At 42.5% G+C, this 22,542-nt stretch overlaps 1 protein-coding gene across 4 annotated transcripts in view; it reads left to right on the top strand.

The window, feature by feature from the left end:
• The window catches only part of GRIA1 (glutamate ionotropic receptor AMPA type subunit 1), a 306,641-nt gene that overhangs the window by 3,013 nt on the left and 281,086 nt on the right, over positions 1-22,542 (top strand). For all 4 annotated transcript variants that reach the window (XM_067032026.1, XM_067032027.1, XM_059061568.2 and 1 more), the window contains exon 2: positions 694-831. In XM_067032026.1, the coding sequence (XP_066888127.1) occupies positions 819-831 (13 nt within the window). In that variant the 5' untranslated portion in view covers positions 694-818. The remainder of the gene's footprint in view (positions 1-693; positions 832-22,542) is intronic.

Genomic DNA, 22,542 nt, shown 5'->3' with positions numbered 1-22,542 from the left:
GCCCCCAGAGCTTTGAAGCCCAAGGTTCTCCCAGGCAAATACACACGATGGCAATCCCTTATGTAACAAGTCATTCCTGGGATCATAAGTGGTGAAAGAAGCAGCAAAACACTGTTTGCAGAAAATCAGTTTTCAGAGGAACTGAATAAACCTTAGAGGATTGTCATACAGGTCTTGCTAGGTCAAAGACTACAAGGGTCAAAGTCAAAGCAAACGGTTATAGTGCTGGAGAAGCTCATAGGCTCCCAGAGCTAGAGTTTACTCTGTAACAGGTTTAGCACTACTTCCTGTAAGGCTCTGTGATGAGAAATGGGTCCGATACAGGAAAAATTAGGCACGGCTAGGGGTTTAAGTACATGCAAGAGCATAGGCCGCCTAAGAGGCTTGCATGAGAAAGGGGGAAGAAAAACTCCACAACGCTCCTGTTTTCTCTGACCTGAACTGAGTTGAGGGGTGAACAATTAAATATTTGGTCAGTGACAGATGTTAGAGTCCTTGTCACATAAAAGCTCATCTGTGGAAGTTGAAGCCTCAGGGTCCAGTTGAGTCTATGTGAATTCTGACCCCCACTACTAAAGGCAACACCTAGTGAATATGGCCTGGGGAGAAGAAAAGGGCCCATCTGGGGTGGGCTGTTGAGGAATCAAACCGGTTTCTAGCCCAGATACCATGTTGCATTTTCTTTCCTCACAGGGGGATTATTTCCAAACCAGCAGTCACAGGAACATGCCGCTTTTAGATTTGCTTTGTCGCAACTCACAGAGCCCCCAAAGCTGCTCCCCCAGATTGATATTGTGAACATCAGTGACAGCTTTGAGATGACCTATAGATGTAAGTAATTGCTTCTATTTCTGAGATTTCTTTCTGCGATCGACCAATGAAGGGAGGGCCTGTACGTAGGTGGCGATGTTGCAAAAAATGACGAGGTGTCATCCGTATTCTTGAGAGAAAGCCGTCCAAGAAAAATTTCCAGGGCCTTTTGAGTGATTCCATCAGTTGGTATGTTAGATCCTGCAGTGTTTCATAGAATGGGTTTGCTTTTTCACTGCCAGATAACTTTCAATGCCAGCATGATGAGGACTGGGGTTGACTGCATCTCCCCTACCTCGCAGAGGTTTCCTGGTTCCATTGAGAGTTTCACACTTAGGAAACTTCTGAGAGGTGTAGAATAAAAGGTTCTGACTTGGAGAATGTGGTTTAAAGTGCTTACGCCTTTTCTGTGCACAGTTAAAAGGAGAAAACGTCGCTATAGCTTGATAAGGAAGGATACCTGAGAAGGTGTCTATTTGGTTTCCCATTTTTAGAAATGACCATAATTATTTTTAAAAAATTGATGCCTTGATTATTTCCAAAATACTTTGAAGTGACGGATGGCTTACACAGTTTTTAGGATGGCCTTTGAGCACAAAACAGAATAGAGGTGACCCCAAGAAGGAGAAAGGAGAGGCCAATTTCTGCCATCTGAACTGAATGCATTATAAAATGCGGGCAACAAACACCATTCTGAGTTTTTCTGACAACTAGGGCTGAAAAGGAAACCTGTGTGGTGGCATGAGTGCCATTTTAAGACAGGTGAAAGCATAACATTTAATCAGTAGAGACATTTTCCCTCCAGGGATTAAGCTCAAGTAGGAATTGATGGCATGGAAGTGTGAGCTGAATGGGCAAAAACAACTCGAAAGTGGATTAAATTGGCAATGTAGGCTCTGGGTGCCACTGTGGCCCTGGTGGCTTCTGCTGAGCTGTGGATGGCAGAAGGCATGCACCATATTTCCTTCATTGCTTTCCCACATTCCCCTCCCGGTGAGCTCTCAATGATTTGAACTGAACACATTCAAACTGAGAATTCAGCATTCTCCCTTATCCCTAAAACCACTCATAAGATAATGTATATGCAAATTCCAAGAATTATAATTATTCCAATTACTCAGCCATAAAAAAGAATGAAATAATGCCATCTGCAACGAGATGGATGGACATACAGCTTATCATACTAAGTGAAATAAATCAGAGAAAGACAAATGTCATATGATATGACATATGTGGAATCTAAAACAATGATACAAATGATCGTATTTACAAAACAGAAACAGATTCACAGACACAGAAAACAAACTTATTGTTACCAAAGGGGAAAAGCGGGGAGGGGGATAAATTAGGAGTTTGGGATTAACAGATACACACTGCTATGTATAAAATGGATAAACAACAAGGACCTACTGTATAGCACAGGGAACTATGTTCAGTATCATGTAATAACCTACAATGGAAAAGAATCTGAAAAAGAATATATATATGTATATATATGTGTGTGTGTGTGTGTGTGTGTATATATATATGACTGAATCACTTTGCTGTACACCTGAAACATTGTAAAGCAACTATACTTCAATAAAAAAAAGAATTATAATTATTTCAGATTCCATTTACTGAAGACTTACTGTGTGTCAAGAACTATGATAAGTATTTTATGGACAATTATAGTAACATTCATTACCGTTTATTGAACATCCACTGTGGCCCTGCAATGCACTAATTGCTTTTCATGTGTTAGTTTGTTTAATCCTCACAGGAGCCCTACAGTGCTCTATATTATCTTCCTTTTAGAGAAGAGGAAACTAATGCTGCAACAGGTTATATAACTTGCCCAGGGTCACCCAAGAAGTAAATGGTGGTCTTGTGACCCCAAAGTACATGTTTCTGGGCACTGTGATAGATACATAGATCCCATGGTAACTTGATCAATTTCACTGAGATTACCCAAGAAATAAAAGGGAATTTTCAGAGTTTTATAAGGCAGTGGCCTGATAAAGCACCTAGGCAGAAAACCTTATAATGCTTCAAATTGTAGCCATGATTTTGTACAGGAGTGACCCACTGAATAAATAAAACAGCAATTCTGCATTCTGGTAATGCTGAGGTTGAAAATCTTGTCAACTGTGTTACTCAGTACCCTTAAAATTGAGCTGAAGGGCTTCCCTAGTGGCGCAGTGGTTGAGAGTCCGCCTGCCGATGCAGGGGACACGGGTTAGTGCCCCGGTCCAGGAGGATCCCACATGCCGCAGAGCGGCTGGGCCCGTGAGCCATGGCCACTGAGCCTGCGCGTCCGGAGCCTGTGCTCCGCAACGGGAGAGGCCACAACAGTGAGAGGCCTGCATACCACCAAAAAAAAAAAAAAAAAAAAAGTGAGCTGAAGTTTAACTGTTGAATTGTAGTTCTGTGAAACCATCTCCCTGGAAAGCTAAAATAATATTGAGTAGGTATATTGAGTAGGTATTTGGTTATTAGATAACCTCCCATTTCTTTCAATATGGCTTAAAGGAGAATTTTTCAAGGGACGATTGAGGTGTGGGCATCAATGTATCTAAAAACCACCAGAGATTATGCATAACCTATTGCTTGCATGTGCATATTTTAATTTATTCCCTGGGTAGAGGCTCCATAGCTTTTGTCAACCTCTCAAAGGGATCCATTACTCTAGAAGGATTATTTGCTTAGGGAATCTAGAAGAATAAATGGCTGGCATGTGTTTTCACTCATACTGCTGAGAACTGTCTACAACCGAGCTTGGTGAAAAGAGATGTTAACTGCTATTCTAGTGTCAAGATGTTGACTGACAGGACAAAATAATAAAAGACAAAAATTGGAGGAAATGTTCTAAGGCAAAAGGTGGTGCTTCTGTACTGTTATCTTAACAACCTAAGACTTGATCTCTAATAGGGTTGTTGGCTGTTTATTGGAAGGACTGAAATGTGATACAGGCAATGTCATCTACTGTGGTTAATGAACCGGAAGTGAGTGGATATGGGTTCTTGAACTTGATTCCTGCCATATACCAGTGTATAGTTTTCTATGAATTTGGTCATTCTTTTTTTTTTCTTTCCCCAAACTATTCCTGTCTTTATTTTTTAACATCTTTATTAGAGTATAATTGCTTTACAATGGTGTGTTAGTTTCTGCTTTATAACTGAGTGAATCAGCTATACATATACATATATCCCCATATATCTTCCCTCTTGTGTCTCCCTCCCTCCCACCCTCCCTATCCCACCCCTCTAGGTGGTCACAAAGCACCGAGCTGATCTCCCTGTGCTATGCGGCTGCTTCCCACTAGCTAACGGTTTTACATTTGGTAGTGTATGTATGTCCATGCCACTCTCTCACTTTGTCCCAGCTTACCCTTCCCCCTCCCCGTGTCCTGAAGTCCATTCTCTAGTAGGTCTGCGTCTTTATTCCCGTCCTACCCCTAGGTTCCTCATGACAATTTTTTTCTTTTTTTTAGATTCCATATATACGCGTTAACATACAGTATTTGTTTTTCTCTTTCTGACTTACTTCACTCTGTATGACAGACTCTAGGTCCCTCCACCTCACTACAAATAACTCAATTTCATTTCTTTTTATGGCTGAGTAATATTCCATTGTATATATGTGCCACATCTTCTTTATCCATTCAACTGTTGATGGACACTTAGGTTGCTTCCATGTCCTGGCTATCGTAAATAGAGCTGCACGAATTTGGTTATTACTTAAATGTTTCTTTAATGCTATGAACTGATACGGTAGTTGGAAAAACAGAGATGATAAAAGGTCCTTGCTCTTAAATGGCTTACAGTCCAATGGGGACTCTGCTGTGCGTCCAAGAACTGAGAGGGTACTGGGCAATTGGGGTGGCTGTGGTGGCAATGTAATTTCCAGCCTGCCTGGAAGATTCTTTGTTAACTTTCATCTGAGACTAGCGAACCCTTTGGGGCTGTGTCCACTGTGAGCCATTGGTCTGAGAAAACTGACATCTGTCCCAATTTGGATTGAGTAAAAAAATGTCGAAGGGAGCAGAGAGGTTTTAGGTATGATGGTTTAACTAATCATTTATTGAAAACTAAGAAAGCATCTTATTGAGATTTAATTTCATGTGATTTTTTGAAATCTGGACTAGCAGTTAACCTTAAATTAACTCTCCCAGTCTTACCCCCAGAAAATAACCAAATCTTTATTTTTTCATCATTTTCCTGTCATTTGTTCTTTTCCTATACATTTTGCTATTCATGATCCCTCCACCAGAGGGTGGAGAAGGGAAAGGAGAGGAAGTGTAACAGGAACTATTCCTGCTAGATGTATTAGCAACAGGGAACATCAAAAAGGCAGAGTGGTCCTTAGAGGGTAGGGAGTGCAGGGGAGAGTATCGCTAATACCTCCAGCCAAGATGAGAGTTCTGCGTCTTCTTTGTATTCCATCTTTCCTTTTCCTCCATCATTAAGGGATAAAGTCATTGAATCAGTAACCCAAATGCTTTAGGATCCCCTCTGAGTATACTTCCAAGCCCACAAGGGCAGAAGTTGAGGAGTCTGTCCATAGAGATGGTAGTTACTGACTAGCTGTTCAGCTTATCTTGGTGTCTTTATGGTAAGTATAAATAAAGGGACAGATGAAATATTAATTGGGGTTCCTGTTAGATTTCTGAGGAGCACTGTTGCAACTTAATCCTTACTTTTCATTTATTCATCCATTTATTTGTTCAGCAAATACACGCTGAATTTCCACTGTATGCCCAGCACAGTGCCAGGTGCTAGGAATATAATGGCTGACAAAGAAGACACAGCTTCTTTCCCTGTGGGAGTTACAGTTTAGCCTGGAGGTCCTCAAACTTCAGTGCACAGAAAATTCACCCAGGGACCTTGTTTAAAGCAAGACTCAGGGGCAGACTCTAGACTTTTCTGAATCAGAATATTCAAGAGCTGGCCCTGGGGAGATTTGGCAGCAGTTAATATGGGCATCCCACTTGAGGAAGCTCTTTAAAAACCTTGCATTCCTTTAGCAAGCAGTTTTTGAGCCCTTAACCAAGCCCAGGCATGGTGCTAAGCACTAGAAATGTAGACAAAAGTAAGACATGGTCCCACCCTGGAGGACTTTATCCCTAGTGAAACCAACTGTCCTATAAAGAGAAGTTAAAAACGTAATGTTGGGCTTCCCTGGTGGCGCAGTGGTTGAGAGTCCGCCTGCCAATTCAGGGGACGCGGGTTTGTGCCCCGGTCCAGGAAGAACCCACATGCCGCGGAGCGGCTGGGCCCGTGAGCCATGGCCGCTGAGCCTGCACGTCCAGAGCCTGTGCTCCGCAACGGGAGAGGCCACAGCAGTGAGAGGCCCGCCTACCGCAAAAAAAAAAAAAAAAAAAAAAAGTAATGCTGTAAGTGTTACAGCAGTCACTTGCAGGGAGTGTTAGAGATGCTTTGAAAAGTGGGGTTGGCCTCTCAGAGGGTGGTGGTTGATTTGAGTCTCACTGATAAATGGAAGCTTTCTAGGAGGTCAAGGTGAGGGGGCCAGAAAGAAATGAGGCAAGTGTGTTCCAGGCAGGGGGAACAGCGTGTGCAAAAGAAAAGAGAATGCTTTACCTACTTCTTCCCCTGCTCTGACCTCCTGTGTCACTCCACGCTGGGCCTCTCATTTGCCAGTTGTCAAACGCTGCGGAAGGGGTGACCCAATGGCTATCCCCAAGCCACTTTCAGCACAGCATTTAAGAAGCATTGAATTGCACGTCGGAATTTGGGTATCTTAGCTCTCTTTGAAATTTCAAACCATTTGGCAACACTGGACCCTGGGTCTACGTAGCCCCAGTTGGCTAGGATGGGAGTATCCCACCTGGATGGCTTCTCTCTCGAGCAGCTCACTTCTCTCCTTTTCTTCACCTGCCTGGCTCCTGGAAGCACTGAGCTTTTAAGCCCCAGTTGATTTGCTCTGTAATGTTGCCTGTGTTGTGTGTTTAGAGGTCAACCCTACCACCAGAATGTGAATTGCTGTTCAGAAAGACCATGTTTAGCTGTTGTTTGGTGTTGCTGAGAACACCTGGCACAGGGCTATTCCCTTAACACAAATGAACAAATGTTTCCAGGAATCAGAGAGTCACACAGCATAGATGCTGGGAGCTTAAATAACAATCAGACGGAGTGCAGTGTGCCTATTGCCAGTGGGTCTCCCTCTGTTGTGGACCTACTTAGGAAGCCCAAGGGCATTCTAACAAGATGTTAGGTGCTGGCAACAGACACATGGCCTCTTAGCTTTTGCCTGAGCATCCCTCATCATTTTCAGAACTGCAAACTAACAGTCCACAGACTTGTTTCGCCTAACCTGCATGACGCTTTTCAAAATTTGGGATAAAAATCCAAATTTCTGGCTTCTTTGAAAAAACTTAGGGCATCAGACAACTCTGGACCCACATTCCTGCTCCGCTTCTACTGTCTAGAGCTGAGAAGTGCTGACCGATTGAAGTATAAGGTATAATCTCTCAAGTTTACGGAAGTCCTGACCGCTCCTTTTCAGACATGTGGCCAGTACAACAAATTATGTTACTTGGCCAGGCCTGTAAGTAGGCCAATGTGCTCACACCTGATTTATATACTTCAGCATCTGACATTTTATTATTTATTTTAATAATATCTATTCCTCACCCTGCAATAAACAGTAGAGGCTACAAAAGATATGTAACTCCTGCTCTCAAAAAACTGGTCTAGGGAATTCCCTGGAGGTCCAGTGGTTAGGACTCCATGCTTCCACTGCAGAGGGCACGGGTTCAATCCCTGGTCTGAAAACTAAGATCCTGCAAGCCATGTGGCACAGCCAAAAAAAAAAAAAAAAAAAAGAAATTGATCTATATGTACTCATGAAACTGTTGGGAGGATAAACAAGGATTATTCTGAAGACCTACCATATGCCAGAGACTTCACACATGTTGTCTTATTTATACTTTATAATAATCTTGAGAAGTTATTATCTCCATTTTATAGACGATGCTACTGAGAGTGAGAATGATGGTCTTCTCCATATTACCCAGTGAAGAAGAGCCTAAACTAATATGTGAAGCCAGCTTTGCAAACTCCAAAATTCAGTGAGCTTTCACCCTTTTAAGATAGAGGAACATTATGGACACAAACAAAGTGAAATGGCAGGAAAAGAGCCCAACACAAGAAGTGCCGAAAGAAGTGAAGTTTATGATTCAGGATTAAGTGCTAAGACTTCCAAGGCAGAGGCAGATGGCTGTGGATAAGGAATACTTCTTGCAGGAGGTGGAACTGTAGCAGGCATTGAAGGGTGGAGCAGATTTGGGGCGTGTCATGAGAGGAAGGTTTTTGACTGGGTAGAGTCACAATATTTCTCCTCCCCTCATCTCTACCACTACGGCATATATTTATTTTTGCAAGGTGGAGAGTTCAGACTTTATCTCTTGCATCCATGCTGAGCTCCCGGTTACATGGCAGATGTCTGCATTTCTCTGGTTGATGTTACAGTGAGATTGTGGTTTCTCCACCTTCACCTCTGCCCTCACTTTGAGACACGCAGGCCCCAAAATTGTCTGTTCTTGACTCTTGGTTCTTATGATAATATTGATGATCGTAAGTTTTTTGATGCAGAAGAGTGTGAACATTGCTTCATCTGATTAGTTTGAAGGCTTCTGCTGAGATAGGTGAGATTGCTATTGTTTTAGATGCTCAAGATAAAGCAGTCATATAGGACATTTGGGAAACAGTTAAGATTCATTTAAGTGTTCATGCGTTCCTTCAAAGCACTTTTACTATTGCCCCCTATGGAGCACATGTACCATTACAGCCCCCTCTCATACCCTTGCAGACAGCATTTATTGATTACAGAATTCTTTTCCACTGAATCTAGACATGGCCTTAAATTCCCTCTCACCAGAACATTCCAGGCAGTGACTACAAATTGGTCAGAGTTGTAGTTGATACACGAGATAAAATCCATTTGCCATTACAAGGCAATACACTAGGGATTGGGGGAAATAAAATGCATTAGTCATTGATTCACCCCTTAAGGGGCTCAGGTTCTTACAGAGAAAATAGGAATGCACAAAAAACTGATATAATGAAGAAGTTCTCTGCACTCCCCTTCTCTCACTCACACACACATTGAGAGAAGGGAAAGAAAACGTCCAGTTGGAGGAATCAAACCAGGTAGGTAGAAGGTCAGGTGGTATGTAGATGGGAAGATAGGAAGATACACACACGTGCGTGCACGCACACACACACACATACGCACGCACACACCAAGTCTGACCAGTGAAAAGTATATTGGATTAAGATTTGAAGACCTGGACTCAAGTGCTGGACTATTTTCTTGAGTCATTCATGTGTGACTTCAGAGGACTACTCCCATGCTTATTTGTACGATGAAGCTCCTGTGACCTCTAAGAGTCCTCCTAGGGCTATATTTCAATGATGAGAGTGCATGGAAAACTCCAGGAATAAACAATTAAGAGAAGAAGCTTTTGTACCAGCCTTTGGTTGGACAGAAGCTCACTAAACAAATTGAGACTCTGAGGAAAGCTCTGAACCCTGTCCACCGAGTTGCACAGCCAAGCTACATTTGTATGCAGATACAGGGGAATTAAGCCAACCATGGGACTCAGGTGCATTCATTCAATATTCAACTAGTATTTATGGAGTGCTTACTATTGTGAACAAAAACAGAAAGCAGCCCTGTGCTCATGGAGCTTACTGGCCAGTAAGGGATGCAGCTATTAGTCAAATAATCATACAAATGAGTGCATCATTACAGATTAGGATAAAGATGTGAAAGAAAGGGCCATGATTCAATGAAAGCATATTACAAAGGAACCATCTTCGGGCAGAGAGGTGAATAGGTGTTCGAGCTGAGAACTGAAGGTTTTGGTGATGTGGTGTCAGGAACAGGAGGAATATTCTAGAAGGTTTCTGGGCAGAGGGCTGGTGGGGGGGTAAGGGGTGCGGGAGTATGGGGCTGGGGATGATGGCAAGGGCCAGGCCTGGTGGGCCCTGTTATGGAATTTGATCTTTAGCCCAACAGCTGTGGGAAACCCACTGAAGGGTTCTAAGCAGAGAAGTGCCATGTTCGGATGTCTGTTTCTCACCGGGAATCAGAGGCTCAAGAACACTTTGCTGCTTTCAGGTTCCCTGGAGACTTTTTGCTAATGTCTTTGTTCCTTTACTCCCGTCCCCAGTTTGGGATGGAGTCTGGCAAAGGAAAGGGGACAGACTCTGGGGGCAAGGGGAGGCTCTTGGCTGGGCGTAGGGGTCATATGCTATATGTGCCTCTGTGGTGTGTCTGTGGATGTGCTCTCGGACATGAAGCTGAGCCAGCAGAGGGCCAAGAAATTTGGTGAGTATGTGTGTGGAGGCAGAGAATCATCTAGAACTCCATTTAATTTATTAGATGGGAAGGCTACACTACACTGAATCCTGGCCTCCATTCAAACCAGGCAACTCAATGGTCCTCAAGTTCACACTGCTGTTTCCTCCACCTCCACACTACGCCTCCCATATTCCCTTATCGAAATTCTGTCCCTCTGGTCTGTCCTAGCTCATGCATCATCTTCTCTCCTAATCTTCCCTTGTCCCAGCCCCCCACATTCACACTCTCCTCTGTCCCGTAGCCGTTTGTATCTTCTCTGTAGCAGCTGTCACACTTAGCCCTGGGTTTTAGTTGCCTGGACACATATTTTATCTGCCCCACTGGACTAAGCAACTTGAGGGCAGTGACCTTGTTTTCTTTAGCTTCCCATCACAGTCTCCACCAGAGCATACTGTGTGGTGGTGCAGTGAAATGAATGAATGAATGAATGAGTGAATGAGTGAATGCATAGCTGTATATTATGTAACATCAATGGCAGGGATGAAAATAAGCCTGCATTATTGCTGTTTATGGGGTAGTATTTGGATATTATGAATTCTGAGTTCCAGCAGGCTGTGTTGTAAATTCCCGTGGAAGACGATTGTAATAACTGTAGCTGGAAAGTGATGGAGGTGAAAACCAGTTATAAGTCCAATCAAAAGCTCATTCCAACTCCTTCTAGACGACTGTCAGTCAGGGTCCAAAATAAGGTATAAGGCTCCATTTTCTAAATAAAGGGTTTCCAGTTCAAGGCCTGGCTCTGCCATGGATGCCTTGCATGGCTTGGGCAAGTCAATTCTGTTTTTCGAACCACAGTTTCTTTCAGATGAAAGTAATAATTGTACCACTGACATGTGGTTACTGTGAGAAGGAATAAATGATTGCTAATTTCAAATCAACTTTCCACTCAATAAAATGGCATCAAGTAGGTAATTTTATTCTCCCCTCTTCACAGATGAGGAAGCTGAGCTCTCAGGGGAGTGAGGGGGCAATGGCTTGGGTTTCTGGTTCCATCCCTAGACATGTGCGGGCCGGGAGGGCTTTCTTCATTTCACTGTCTGCTGTGTCTTCCTACTCCCTCGTGGATGCAATAGCCCCCCTTCTGTGGCAGCAGCCCTTCTCCCCCGGTGTCAGTGCCTGCTTCTTGTGTAACACAGCCCTGTGCCCTTTCAAGGGACCTGTGCTGTCCTGTGGCAGCTGCAGTCAAGGTGTGCAGTGTACAGAGGTTACTGGAAATCTCTTTCTATCCCCAACCACTCCCATGACTTTGGTGTATCACAGCTTGCTGTTCCAAGGGCACAGGGAAGCCCAAGGTCACAGGAGGTCCAGATCCCAGGGAATGTAGGGAAAATTGGGGTTAAGGAGGCAGCTGGAGGCTAATGTCATTACATGGAATCTCTAGGATGGAAATGAACTTTTTGAGACTAGCTTTTATTTTGTGTACAAAAGTAGTATGTGTATTATAGAAAGCCATGTGGACACAAACACCAAACAAAATAAAATGTGTGTAATTATAATATTAATGATAAACTCCCCATCTTTTATCTGAATATATCAATTAAAAAATTAAGAGTATATTTATATTACTGGCTAAGAACATGATTTTTTTTTTACTCAGTGTAACACGTGTTACTTTGAACATCACACATTCATCTTAATGTCTTCTTAAGAGCTCAATGTACACACATACCCTAACTTACTTCATCTATTGCCTGTTATTGGATATCTAGTTTATTTCCAAGTGTTTTTTCCTAAAAATAGTGCTATGATAATCATTCCAATAGAAGTTTAGTCATTTGTATATATAATTCTGATTTTAAGAGCATTAGAGACCAGTGGAGACAATTGCCAATGAGATTTAATAGAAAGGCATATACAGGAATTGAAATAAGTTGTTCAATGCCAGCTTTGACATTGACCTGTATGACAATGAGAAATCTTTGGGGCCAGTTTAGTTTCCAGAGGTATAATATAGGATGATAATACCATATTCTCAGGGTTATTAGAATAGGCAAATGCCATTACTTACATGAAAGAGCTTTCAAAATTCAGAAGTGCTAGGCAAATGCAGGGTATTATAATTAACTAGGTGTTTTGTCTATTAACACAGTGTTTTTGGCTCAAGAAATTACTGCTTATAGGGACAAAGGGGCAACCCCATTTGGGCAGTGAGTAGTCAGGACTCTTTTGGTGACAAGTGATAGAAAACTAACTGGATAGTTTTGACTTCAGGTACAGCTAGATTCAGGGGCTTGAATGATATCATCAGGCTGCAGATAGGCCCTCTAGATTTTGAAGCTTAGCTTTTCTCTAAATTGGCTTTATACTCATGTGTCAGATCCCGGCACAGCCAGCCTACACCTGTCCATCTCAAAGTCCAATGGAAAGGGAACTTCTCTTTTGCCCTCAGTTCCACAAAAGTCCTAGGTCTGATGTCACTGAATAAAAATCAGGACACATGCTCATTTCTGAACATGACACAGTGGCCTGCATATTATCTTCTTTGGGTCATTCTATGCCTAGTCATATGGTCATTCTTAGAGCTTGGGGCAGTGAGAAGTACCAAATGGATTGTTGGTTTCATTCAGTCTATCCAAACTACGTGGACATGGGGGAGCAGTAATTCCTCCAAAGGAGATCAGGATGCTATTAACAAAACAATGGACATTAGATGCTCAGTAGGCAAAAAAAAAAAAACAACACAGATGTCCTCCCACACACATCAATTCAGAAGGGAAAATTCAGAGAGGCTGGGGCTAGACCAAGGGTCAACATGCTAAGGCAGAGAAGAGCCACCAATGAGAGAAGAGCATACAAGGGATGCTGGTGGATAAGGCAAGATCAGAGGTCAGTGCAGGCAAAATGTTTGAAATCCAGGCAGACTCATGAGTCAGTCAAAACAATGAGGAGTCTTTGCTAATCCCCGCTCAGCCAGGAGCAAACCCATGTTCATGGAACAGTTTTAGGAAGTGTTGTCCACCCACATGGGTGTGGCTGAGGGTGTCCCTTCTGACCACTCTTTGACAAAATGCTGGGGCTGTCAGCCCTAAGATATCTGGAGATCTTGAGGCACCTCTACTCTTTCCCAGTGACCAAGACATTCCCTGCTCTACTCAGACACTCAAGATATTGTGCACAAACTCTTTAACAGTCCCATTTGGAATCTTGGCTGCAATTCTGATGAGCCCACACCACCAGATGGTAGGCTCTTCTAGTTGGTTCTATCTCTTCTAGCTTTTGGCAGGAATGAAGCCTTCCCTATGCCTCAAGACGGGGGATAGAGAGAGCCAGGATGAAATGAAAGAGGCTATAACCTCTGTTAAACAGGCAGAGATCTTAAATTAGTTCTTGTCCAAGGAGAACAGAGTGGTATGGTTTTTTATCACACTAGGTCATGGAGTCACCATGGACTGAAATTCTAAAACTAATGCTGATAAAACACAGGATTGTAATGACTGGAAAATTGTTTAGCTAGAAAGGTCAACTGGTCTAGGGGAGGGCATTCATTTATTCAAACACTGATATTTATGGAGCATCATGGTAGATTAAATTCTTATTTGGTAATTATTCATCTCTTCCCCAAACTCCTTGGGAAGAGTATATCTCCCTGCTCTACTAATGTTATGTTTGGTCATGTGACTTGCCTTGGCAAATGGGATATTATTAGGCATGTTTCAAGCAGAAGCCATGAGAAGAACATGCCCCAGAGAGCCTGCTGCTCCCAGAAGAATGAGAAATGCAAAAAAACAGAGGTGCTGCCGTCAACCCACAGACTGAAGTCTGAAGCAAAGCCATCTCAGCAGAACTGTGAACACAATAGTAAATGCTCATTGTTATATACCATTGAATTTGGGGTGGTTTGTTATGTAGCAACAGCTGATCAATACAAGCAACTACTGTATGTTCCACACCTTGCTAGGCCTTGAGGGAACATTGGAGAATGGTAGATATGGTCTTGGTCTCCATGGAGCATATGTTCTATAGGGAGATAGGAAATAAATACATTTACGTATAAAAAATTGTTATAGAGATTGTTAGTATGGTCATAGGAAAATAGGATGTAGTGACAAATCACTATTGTAGAAGAGAACACCTACTTTGGATTAAGTGGTCAAGGAAGACCTCTCCAAGGAGGTAACATGTAAGCTCAAATAGGTAAGTTGGAAAGAAGCCAGACAGGAGTATGATCCCCTGCATAATGTGAAAAAACAGCTACATGGGCAAGTTAGATTGAGAATCTTGGTCTAGGCTGGGGAGAAGGAGGGGCTTTGAAAAAATTTCTTGCAAATCAGGTCACTCCTAGAGCATGTTGTCCTAGAGCAGATGCTGGCTTGTCTGCACCATGTTGCATGTGCAAGTCAAGGGTTGACAGAGATGCACATGCTGCCAAAGGCAAGACAGCCACTGGACCTGGAAGCCACAGAACATAGCAGAGGAAGAGGGTAAGGTTTCCTAGGGCATTCCTAACAAAGAGGTGATGGCATTGGCTATTCTTCCTGTCCTGGCTCCAGAATAATCAAGACTTGTTTTTGTTGCTTCTAAGGATGGCAGGTGAGGGGTGTATGTGTGTCTGTCTGTGTGTCTGTGTCTGTGTACATATATTCATTCTTTCACAGGGGAAGGAAATGAACTAGACAGCTTCTAGATCCCCTTCCAAGTCTTTGATTATAAAACTTAAGAATTCTGAGATTTAAGTTATGTGTGAAGGAAATGTTAAATCAAAGAACTTCATCTTAGCTCTGTGCCAAACTCCATTTGTTAATTGAAGTGGAATTAGGCCAGAGTCTCTCTCTCTCGAGCAAGCAGGATAAGCTCCAGCCATCCCTAACCTATCTGGTAAGGCACCTGGAGGTGTCAGAGCTCCAAGGAAGGGCAGAGAACATCTAATGCAAGCCCCCCATTTAATCTGCACTCCAGACACTGACAAGCAGGAGTTTGGGGTGATGGGAAGCTCATAAGTGTAAACATGGAGTCTAGAATCTGGGTAGTTCATTAGCTTTGATAAAATTACTTAAGCTGCACTTACTACTTCTTCTTCCTTACTCCAAGATCGTCCTGAATACCTTAAAATATGGTTTCCACCCTAACTACTCTAATGAACCAGTTTCTCTCGGGTTATGATAGATTTCTTATCAGCAAATATTATGTTCTTATTTCTTGTAGCCTAAGATTCTAAGAGAGAATCTTCACACCTCTCTGTAAGAACCCTTAGCTTTGTGATGCTATGTTCTCCCCACCATCACCACTGGGGATCTCTGTGACCCTTTCTGCTCCCTTTTTCTCCCCAGTGTCTACCCTTTCCCTAAGATGACAGCTTCTACATTTGAGGTTGAATATACCAAAAACAGCCACCTTTCCTACTAAACCCTTTGCTTATCCCTCACTTTATTTCTGTTGAATCACTCCCTCTCAAAATGTCATGTCTGGTTTGATTCCTCAGACTCTGTCAACCTCTCCATCCAATGCTATAATCTGTTGATTTCACCACCACTGTGACTCTTGAATCTGTCCCCACTTTTCTTCTTTCTTCACTGGATTATGTCTTTAGCTTCTGATTAGTCTCTCCATGTTATAATCCACTTGCCACACACTGGGTAGATCAATTTCTTGAAGACTGTTTCTAATCAAGAAACTTGTTTGTCTTAAACACGTTGTCAATGTCTCCCCATCTTGTTTGAAGTTCAGACTTAGCCCAGAATGTGAGTCTCTCAATAATATGGTCTCAGTTTCAAAAAAGTAGTTTTGAGACTTATCTAACCCAACATATTATGTTCCAGCCAAAGCAGTCTATGCAGAGTTGCCATAAACACGCCTCTCAATCTCTCACTGTTTTGCTTTTGTTCATGCTTCTGCTTCTACCTGGAACAGTCCTCACCACCAGTAAATGAATGAAGCATTAATATTTCACTGATGTATTCAATCAACTAGCATTTACGGAGCACCCCTCTTTATTAGACCCTGGGGACGTAGCAGAGAACAAAATCAACCAAGTCCCTGTACTCTCCGGGTCTGTATACTGGTGAAGAAATAAATAAATATAATGATTTCAAATCGTTGTTAAATGTTACAAATATAGCTAAGTAGAGTCATGGAACACAAGTTAGGCTAGAGAGCTGCTTAAATGGGTGGTAGGCTTCTCTGAAGAGGCGATACTTTAACTGAGCCTTGTTATGACCAACAGAACTTTCTGCAATGATGGAGACATTCCGTATCTGTGCTAATATGGTAGCCACTAGTGACACATGCCTATTGAGCATTTGAAATGTGGCTAGTATGAAGGAGGAACTAAATCTTTAATGTTATTCGATTTTAATTCATTTAAATTTAAATAGCCACAGGTAGCTAATGGCTATCATATCAGACAGCTTAGATCTGGACTCTGTAACGTTCCAGACAAAAAAAACAGTAATTGTAAAAGCTTTAAAGTGAAAGTAAGCTTGTGTATTCAAAAAACAAAAAGAAGGCCAGTGCGGTAGCGCATACTGAGCAAAGAATTAGGCAGGGTATTTTGTAGGCCATGATAAGAAACAGCGGTTGACTTAAACTACAATAAAATTCACTAGTGGGACTTAAGTTTGGGAGTGGGTGATCTGATTTACACTTTTAAACGATTACCATGTTCCTCTGTGGAGAAGGGCAAAGGGGTAAATTGATGTGAAAACAGTGCGTACCAATCAGTTATTGCCACTTAACAAATCAGGTCAAAATTTTAGTGGCTTACACAGAATCTTTTTTTTAAACAATCATAGTCTGCAGATTGACTGCAGATCATCTGTTCTAGGCTGGATCAAGCTGGATGGAGTGTTTAGGTCTGCCCTGTGTGTCTTTGTTTTGGAAGTGAGTGTGAAGGGGTGGCAGCTGAAATAGATCTGGTACTCTCACGGAGGATCACAAGAGCACAACAGGCGAAGCCTTATCATGAAAGCCTCTTATTGTGTTGTGTCTTCTAATATTCCATTGGCTCAAGAAAGGCATGTGAGCAAACATAACACACATGCGGCAGAGAAATACGCTCTGCCTTCTGAGAGGGATTATGAAGCTACATGGCAAAGGGCATAAATGTGTAATTCTATCACAGTAACCCAGTGCACCACAGGAGAAACTCAGGGAGACCCACTAAGAGGCTCCTGCAATAGTGGACATAACAGATGAAGGTGACTTGCACCCACCTAGTGACAGAGGAGATAGAAGGGCTAGCTTTGAAATCTATTTTGAAGGTGGTTAGCAACAGGACTTAGTGATGGATTGAATGTAAAGTATGAGATAAAAAAACAGACCTACTTTCCAAGGTGCTTCTCAGATATTACCACTGTTCTGTGAAACTGTTTCTCATTCTTCCTTTATTCATACCTGATATAACTGATCTCTTCATCCTTTATTTTACTAGCTCCCTTTTTTGGTACTGCTTTTATTGGGCCTTCTGACTTCCTACCTTCTGTACCTGGGGAAAGGTCATATCTACTATTAAGACCCTGAGCTCTTTGAGGGTGGGAAAACAAGATTATTTGTATTTGCAACCCAACTGCTTGAGACAGATGCTCAAGAAATATTTCCAGGGTAGTATCATGGTTAATCACAAGGACTTTGGAGGCAGCTTCCTAATTTTGAATGCTGTGTGATCTTTACAAGTGACTTCACCTCTCAAAGCCTTGGTTTCTTATTTTGTAAAGTGGCAATGATAATGCATTTCTCCTAGCATTGTGGCAAGGGTTGAAGGAGATAAACTTGGAAAGTGCTTAGCATAGGGCCTGGCATAGTAAGTACCCAATAAATGGGAGCTATTACTGTTTGTTCAGTTTAATTGTTTGTGATGACAAGCTTCTCTGGAAATGCTCTCCAGAGTCTTCATCAGAAAAATCCAATGTTCTTGTTGAAATGAGGGGCATGGAGAATAAAAAGCGCTGTGGATGCGATTTTGTAATTTAGTTAGGAAATATCTAGATCTGAGGTTTCTTTGATCTGAAAACGACAGCAACAACAAAACCCCAAAATAGAGCCACTTTGCTACTTGTTTCCTTTTACCATCTGCCAAGATGATTCCTTTTAGTTCTCCAGGTCTTGCTTGGAGTCAGCTGCCTTAAAATAATAAAATAAAATAAAATTTAAATCTGGTCCTGTACTTATTTGGGAATGAAAAGGCAAAAGGCTTTCACTAAATATATAGCTAGTTGCTGCTGGAGTGAAATATAGGGCAATGGTGACTGAAATGTTTGAGGAATGAACTGCTCTGGGAAAATGGATTTTAGGATAAAACAGAGGATTAATAAGGACCTGACTTTTTAAAAACATTTGTAATGAGATAGTTTCTGAAAGGTACTCTTCTGCTTTCCTGCCTTAATAAGATGTCTGTTTTGATCCTGGTTTAATATTGCCTTGACCACAAGTATCCGCTAGGTCCGGGGGCATTCTAAAATTAAATTGTCCAGGATCGTAGATGAGAATGGGTGAAAAAGCCAGAAAAGAGCCCATGAAAGAGGTGAAGAGTTAACATGATGAGTTTGAAGATTTGGATGAAGTTTTCCAGAGAGCCCTAGAAGATACATTTGAAGAAGTGGACTGGTTTCAGACTAGAGAAGGCTCTGAAGCCAGGAAAAGGTATTTCCAAGATGGAATAATAAATTAAAATTTCACAGCTGAAATTCGAAAGGTCCTCTTTATATAAAACAAAGATGGTTTTATTTAGTAGTTACTAGAATAATCTTCCATCAGAATAAAGTTACCTTCATTTTCTGAGTGTGAAATGACACAGACCATCCCCATTTCTACATGACAGACAACAAAGGGTTTGTTTTTAAAGACCCATCTAGGCTATGTTTCCCATGAGAACTCTGATGTTGTGAGGCTACTAGGTATTCCTTGGGGAGGAAGATTGGGGGAGTTTATATGGTCATAAAGTTTGTAATGTTGGGTTAAACAAAGCAGGGGGGTGTCTATTCTTCAGGATTTTGAAGGCCCTTTAATATGCTAAGGTGTTTTGTTCATTTCTCAGAGGACGGGAGAATATGTATTTTCCAAATTTAATAGTCCCTCTTTTTACTAAATGACCTGTTAATATCCTGTGGGACTCTGTGCCTCGTCTGCTCCTGTTCTACCTACCTTGAAACTAAGGCCCAGAAAGTACAGAGGGCTTTTTCTGCTGGGTCATGATTCTCACAGAGGACTTCTGCTCACCAAGCAAGACCTCATTCCACTTTTACTGGCTCCCTATCAATTCTTGGAGCCAGTCCTCCAAACAGTTTTACCCAGAACATGGAATTGCTGGTGATTTCAGGAAGAACTAGTAGTGTCCAGGGAAGCACTTGCCAAATTGGCCCAGGCCAGCCTCACTGCCGTGCTTCCTTTTCTCATTTTCCTGCAAAGCCAGTTCTGAGTAACCTATGCTTAGATGTCCATCCAGGAATGACACCCAGCCTCTGTACTACTGGTTTTCTTTTTTAAGCCCTAAATCTGTTACAAAATGAGGCAAGTTGAAATAAATTCCTTTTAATGTAACACGTAAAGCTAATATCAAAAATAAAAGAGGCAGTTTGCAGAGAGGCTGAAGAGATGCTGACAAACAGTAGGGAAGATGACAGGACTGCATAGGGGGACTTTGCAGTGGCCTCGAGGCAGCAAAATTCATTAAGCTCCAGGCCTTTATCTGACAGACCCAAATCTATTCTTAAAAACAGTATAAAGAAATCTGGTGGCTGGACCACTCTACTTTGGATAGTTGGACTTTGGGCTTCATGGGCAGGTTACAGGAATAGTGGTTCCATAATTAAAGACCATGATCAGGTGGCCCAGGTACTGGAAGGCATTTCCAGTGAGAATGCTCTAAGAAGGAAAGACGTACACTGAGTATGGCTCAATCTCTATCCCCAAACATCTAAACAGCCACCTTTGGAAAGAATTACTTTTATTCTCTGTAGCTTCGGAGGCCAAACAAAGACCAGTGAATGGAAGGTTTGGCTCGACAGATCTTGGTTCAGCATGGCAGAGCCCATTCTAAGAGTGTGGACTGGCTGGTGGTGGAGAGGGTTTCCTTTATCTGGTCCTGGGTAACTCCTAATCAGCATGGCTACTAGAGACCGGGCCCTTTTACAGAAGTACCATACCACCTCCACCCTGATGACACAGTGTCACTGTTAGAAAGGCATCAGTTGGTTTCAAACTTGCCCTCGTAGCATCCCTGACCAATAAAGACAAACCTTCCTGAGTATGGTACTAATTCCATGAACAGGTGCTATGGACTAAACTGTGTCCCTCCAAATTTTGTATGTGAATTCCTAACCTCCAATGTGATGGTATTTGGAGATGGAGTCTTTGGAAGAACATTAGGTTTAAATGAGGTCATAAGGGTGGGGACTTCATGATGAGATTAGTACCCTTATAAGAAGAGATACCAAAGAGCTTGTGTTTGTGTTCTTTCTTTATAAATACACACACACACACACACACACACACACACACACACACACACAGAGGAAAGGCCATGTGAGTACACAGTGAAATGGTGGTCATCTGCAAGTCCATCTGCAACAATCCATGAGGACTCTTACCGGAATTCAATCATATCAGCACCCTGATCTCAGACTTCTAGCTTCCAGAACTGTGAAAAAATATATTTCTTCCATTTAAGCCACCCAATCTATGGTATATTGTTATGGCAGCCTGAGCAGACTAATACAACAGGTAATTGAGGTGTTTCCTCTATGATGGTGGATAGGAAGCCAACAGAAGCTTAAGCAACAGGGTGGAGGGGGGTGACTTTGGGAACTGGAAGGAGTCCTGCAGACGAGACCTGGCGTTTGACAGTTTTGCTGAGGGCTGGCCTGTGCACAGCCTCCTTCCACCTCTCTTCATCTCACTAAACCAAGAAAATATGCACATCTGTTATCCACAAATACTCTAAATTCCCCCGCCCACTCAGATCCCTGGGAAAACCTAACACAAGCAGAACAGCGGAGAAGATACACAGGATATTTGGTGCTTTCTCAGGAGGACAGCTGATTTTTTCTGACACCTTCTATCTTGGTCTCTTAATTTGTCCCTAGTCAGTGAGCCACAGTATGGTCCAGAGGCAAGACAGAAATAGGACAATTGGGCATAAGCCTTAGTGCTGTCACCAATTAGCCATGTGATCTTGGGCAACTCACGGATTCTCTCTTTCCTTCAAGTTTTCCTCCATGGCCTGACTACACTCACAGCTTCATTCCCCTCCCCCGATATCCCTGTTTAACAAAGAACCATAAAGAGTAGCAATTATGAACCCAGACTTTGGGGTCACGCATCTCATGAATTCTACATCGGCTACTTCTCACCTGTGAAACCTTGGGCAAAATCAGGTAATAGCTCCGAGTTTCAGTTTTATAGCCATCCAATGGGGGTTAATAACAATCCCTATCCTGAATGGTCTTCACATTCATGGAATGAAAAATTGCTTGTGAAAAGATGTGCATGGGGCCTGTGATGCTTAGAAAACACGAGCTCTATCTTTTTTCAATGCTGCAGAAAAACTTGCAGGCCCCCCAGAACACCTGCTGCAATACTCCTCTAGACTCTGTCTATGCTGGCCTAAGAAACTCCTAGTCACCTTTTGAGCCCCAAAATGCGGACCTCCTGAACTCAAGGAAGGCTTTCCTGGCTGTGCAGGTAATGGGTCCTGTGCTCTCAAGGGAGCAGAATTGCCCCTTTTTTTTCAGCCATAATTGCTCATGACCCATTGTGTTGTGATGAGTTTTTTACAAGACTGTCTTTCTTGCTGGATCTCACAATTCTCCAGGGCCGAAGTCAATGCCTTTTTCTAACCTGTTTTTAACCAAGTTAATGCGGTCTTCGTTAGGTGTTAAGTGTTTGAAATATGGCCACTGGGTAGATGGACAGATGAACGGATGGATGGTTGAGTAGATGAATCACGATCTACCGTATCCACTTCTGAAGCATAAACATGTAACCATTTCCTTTAATTTTACATAAGCTGAATAACTACTTAGGATCATGTATCTGCAAGACCCATGTTTGGAGTCTTTGGGTTAAAAGAAATGCTCACCATTCATGTGAACCAATCACATGAATCTCACTTGATCCTCTCAGCACCCCTTGAGGAAAGAGAGGTGATGATCTGATTTTACCAATGAGCAAACAAAGGCCCAGAAAAGATCAAGGTGATTCTAAGAGGTGACCCAGTGCCCAGCAATGTATAAAGACCTGGATCTGAGTCCTCTGTACACTGCTGGCTTGCTGTGTGACCTTAAACATTTCCCTTCTCTGGGGTTTCGACTGGTCTCTGAGGTCCCTTCTACCCCTGGAATCATGTGAGCTGGAGAGCCTATCAGCTGGGAGAACAGCAAGGCTGCCTGCTTCTAGATTTCCCTCCGTGAGGGAGAGCTGTGTATGCACTTTGAA

This window comes from Kogia breviceps, chromosome 4 (assembly GCF_026419965.1).
Source record: "Kogia breviceps isolate mKogBre1 chromosome 4, mKogBre1 haplotype 1, whole genome shotgun sequence".
Taxonomy (NCBI): Eukaryota; Metazoa; Chordata; class Mammalia; order Artiodactyla; family Physeteridae; genus Kogia; species Kogia breviceps.
This window is presented reverse-complemented; position numbering and strand designations above follow the sequence as displayed.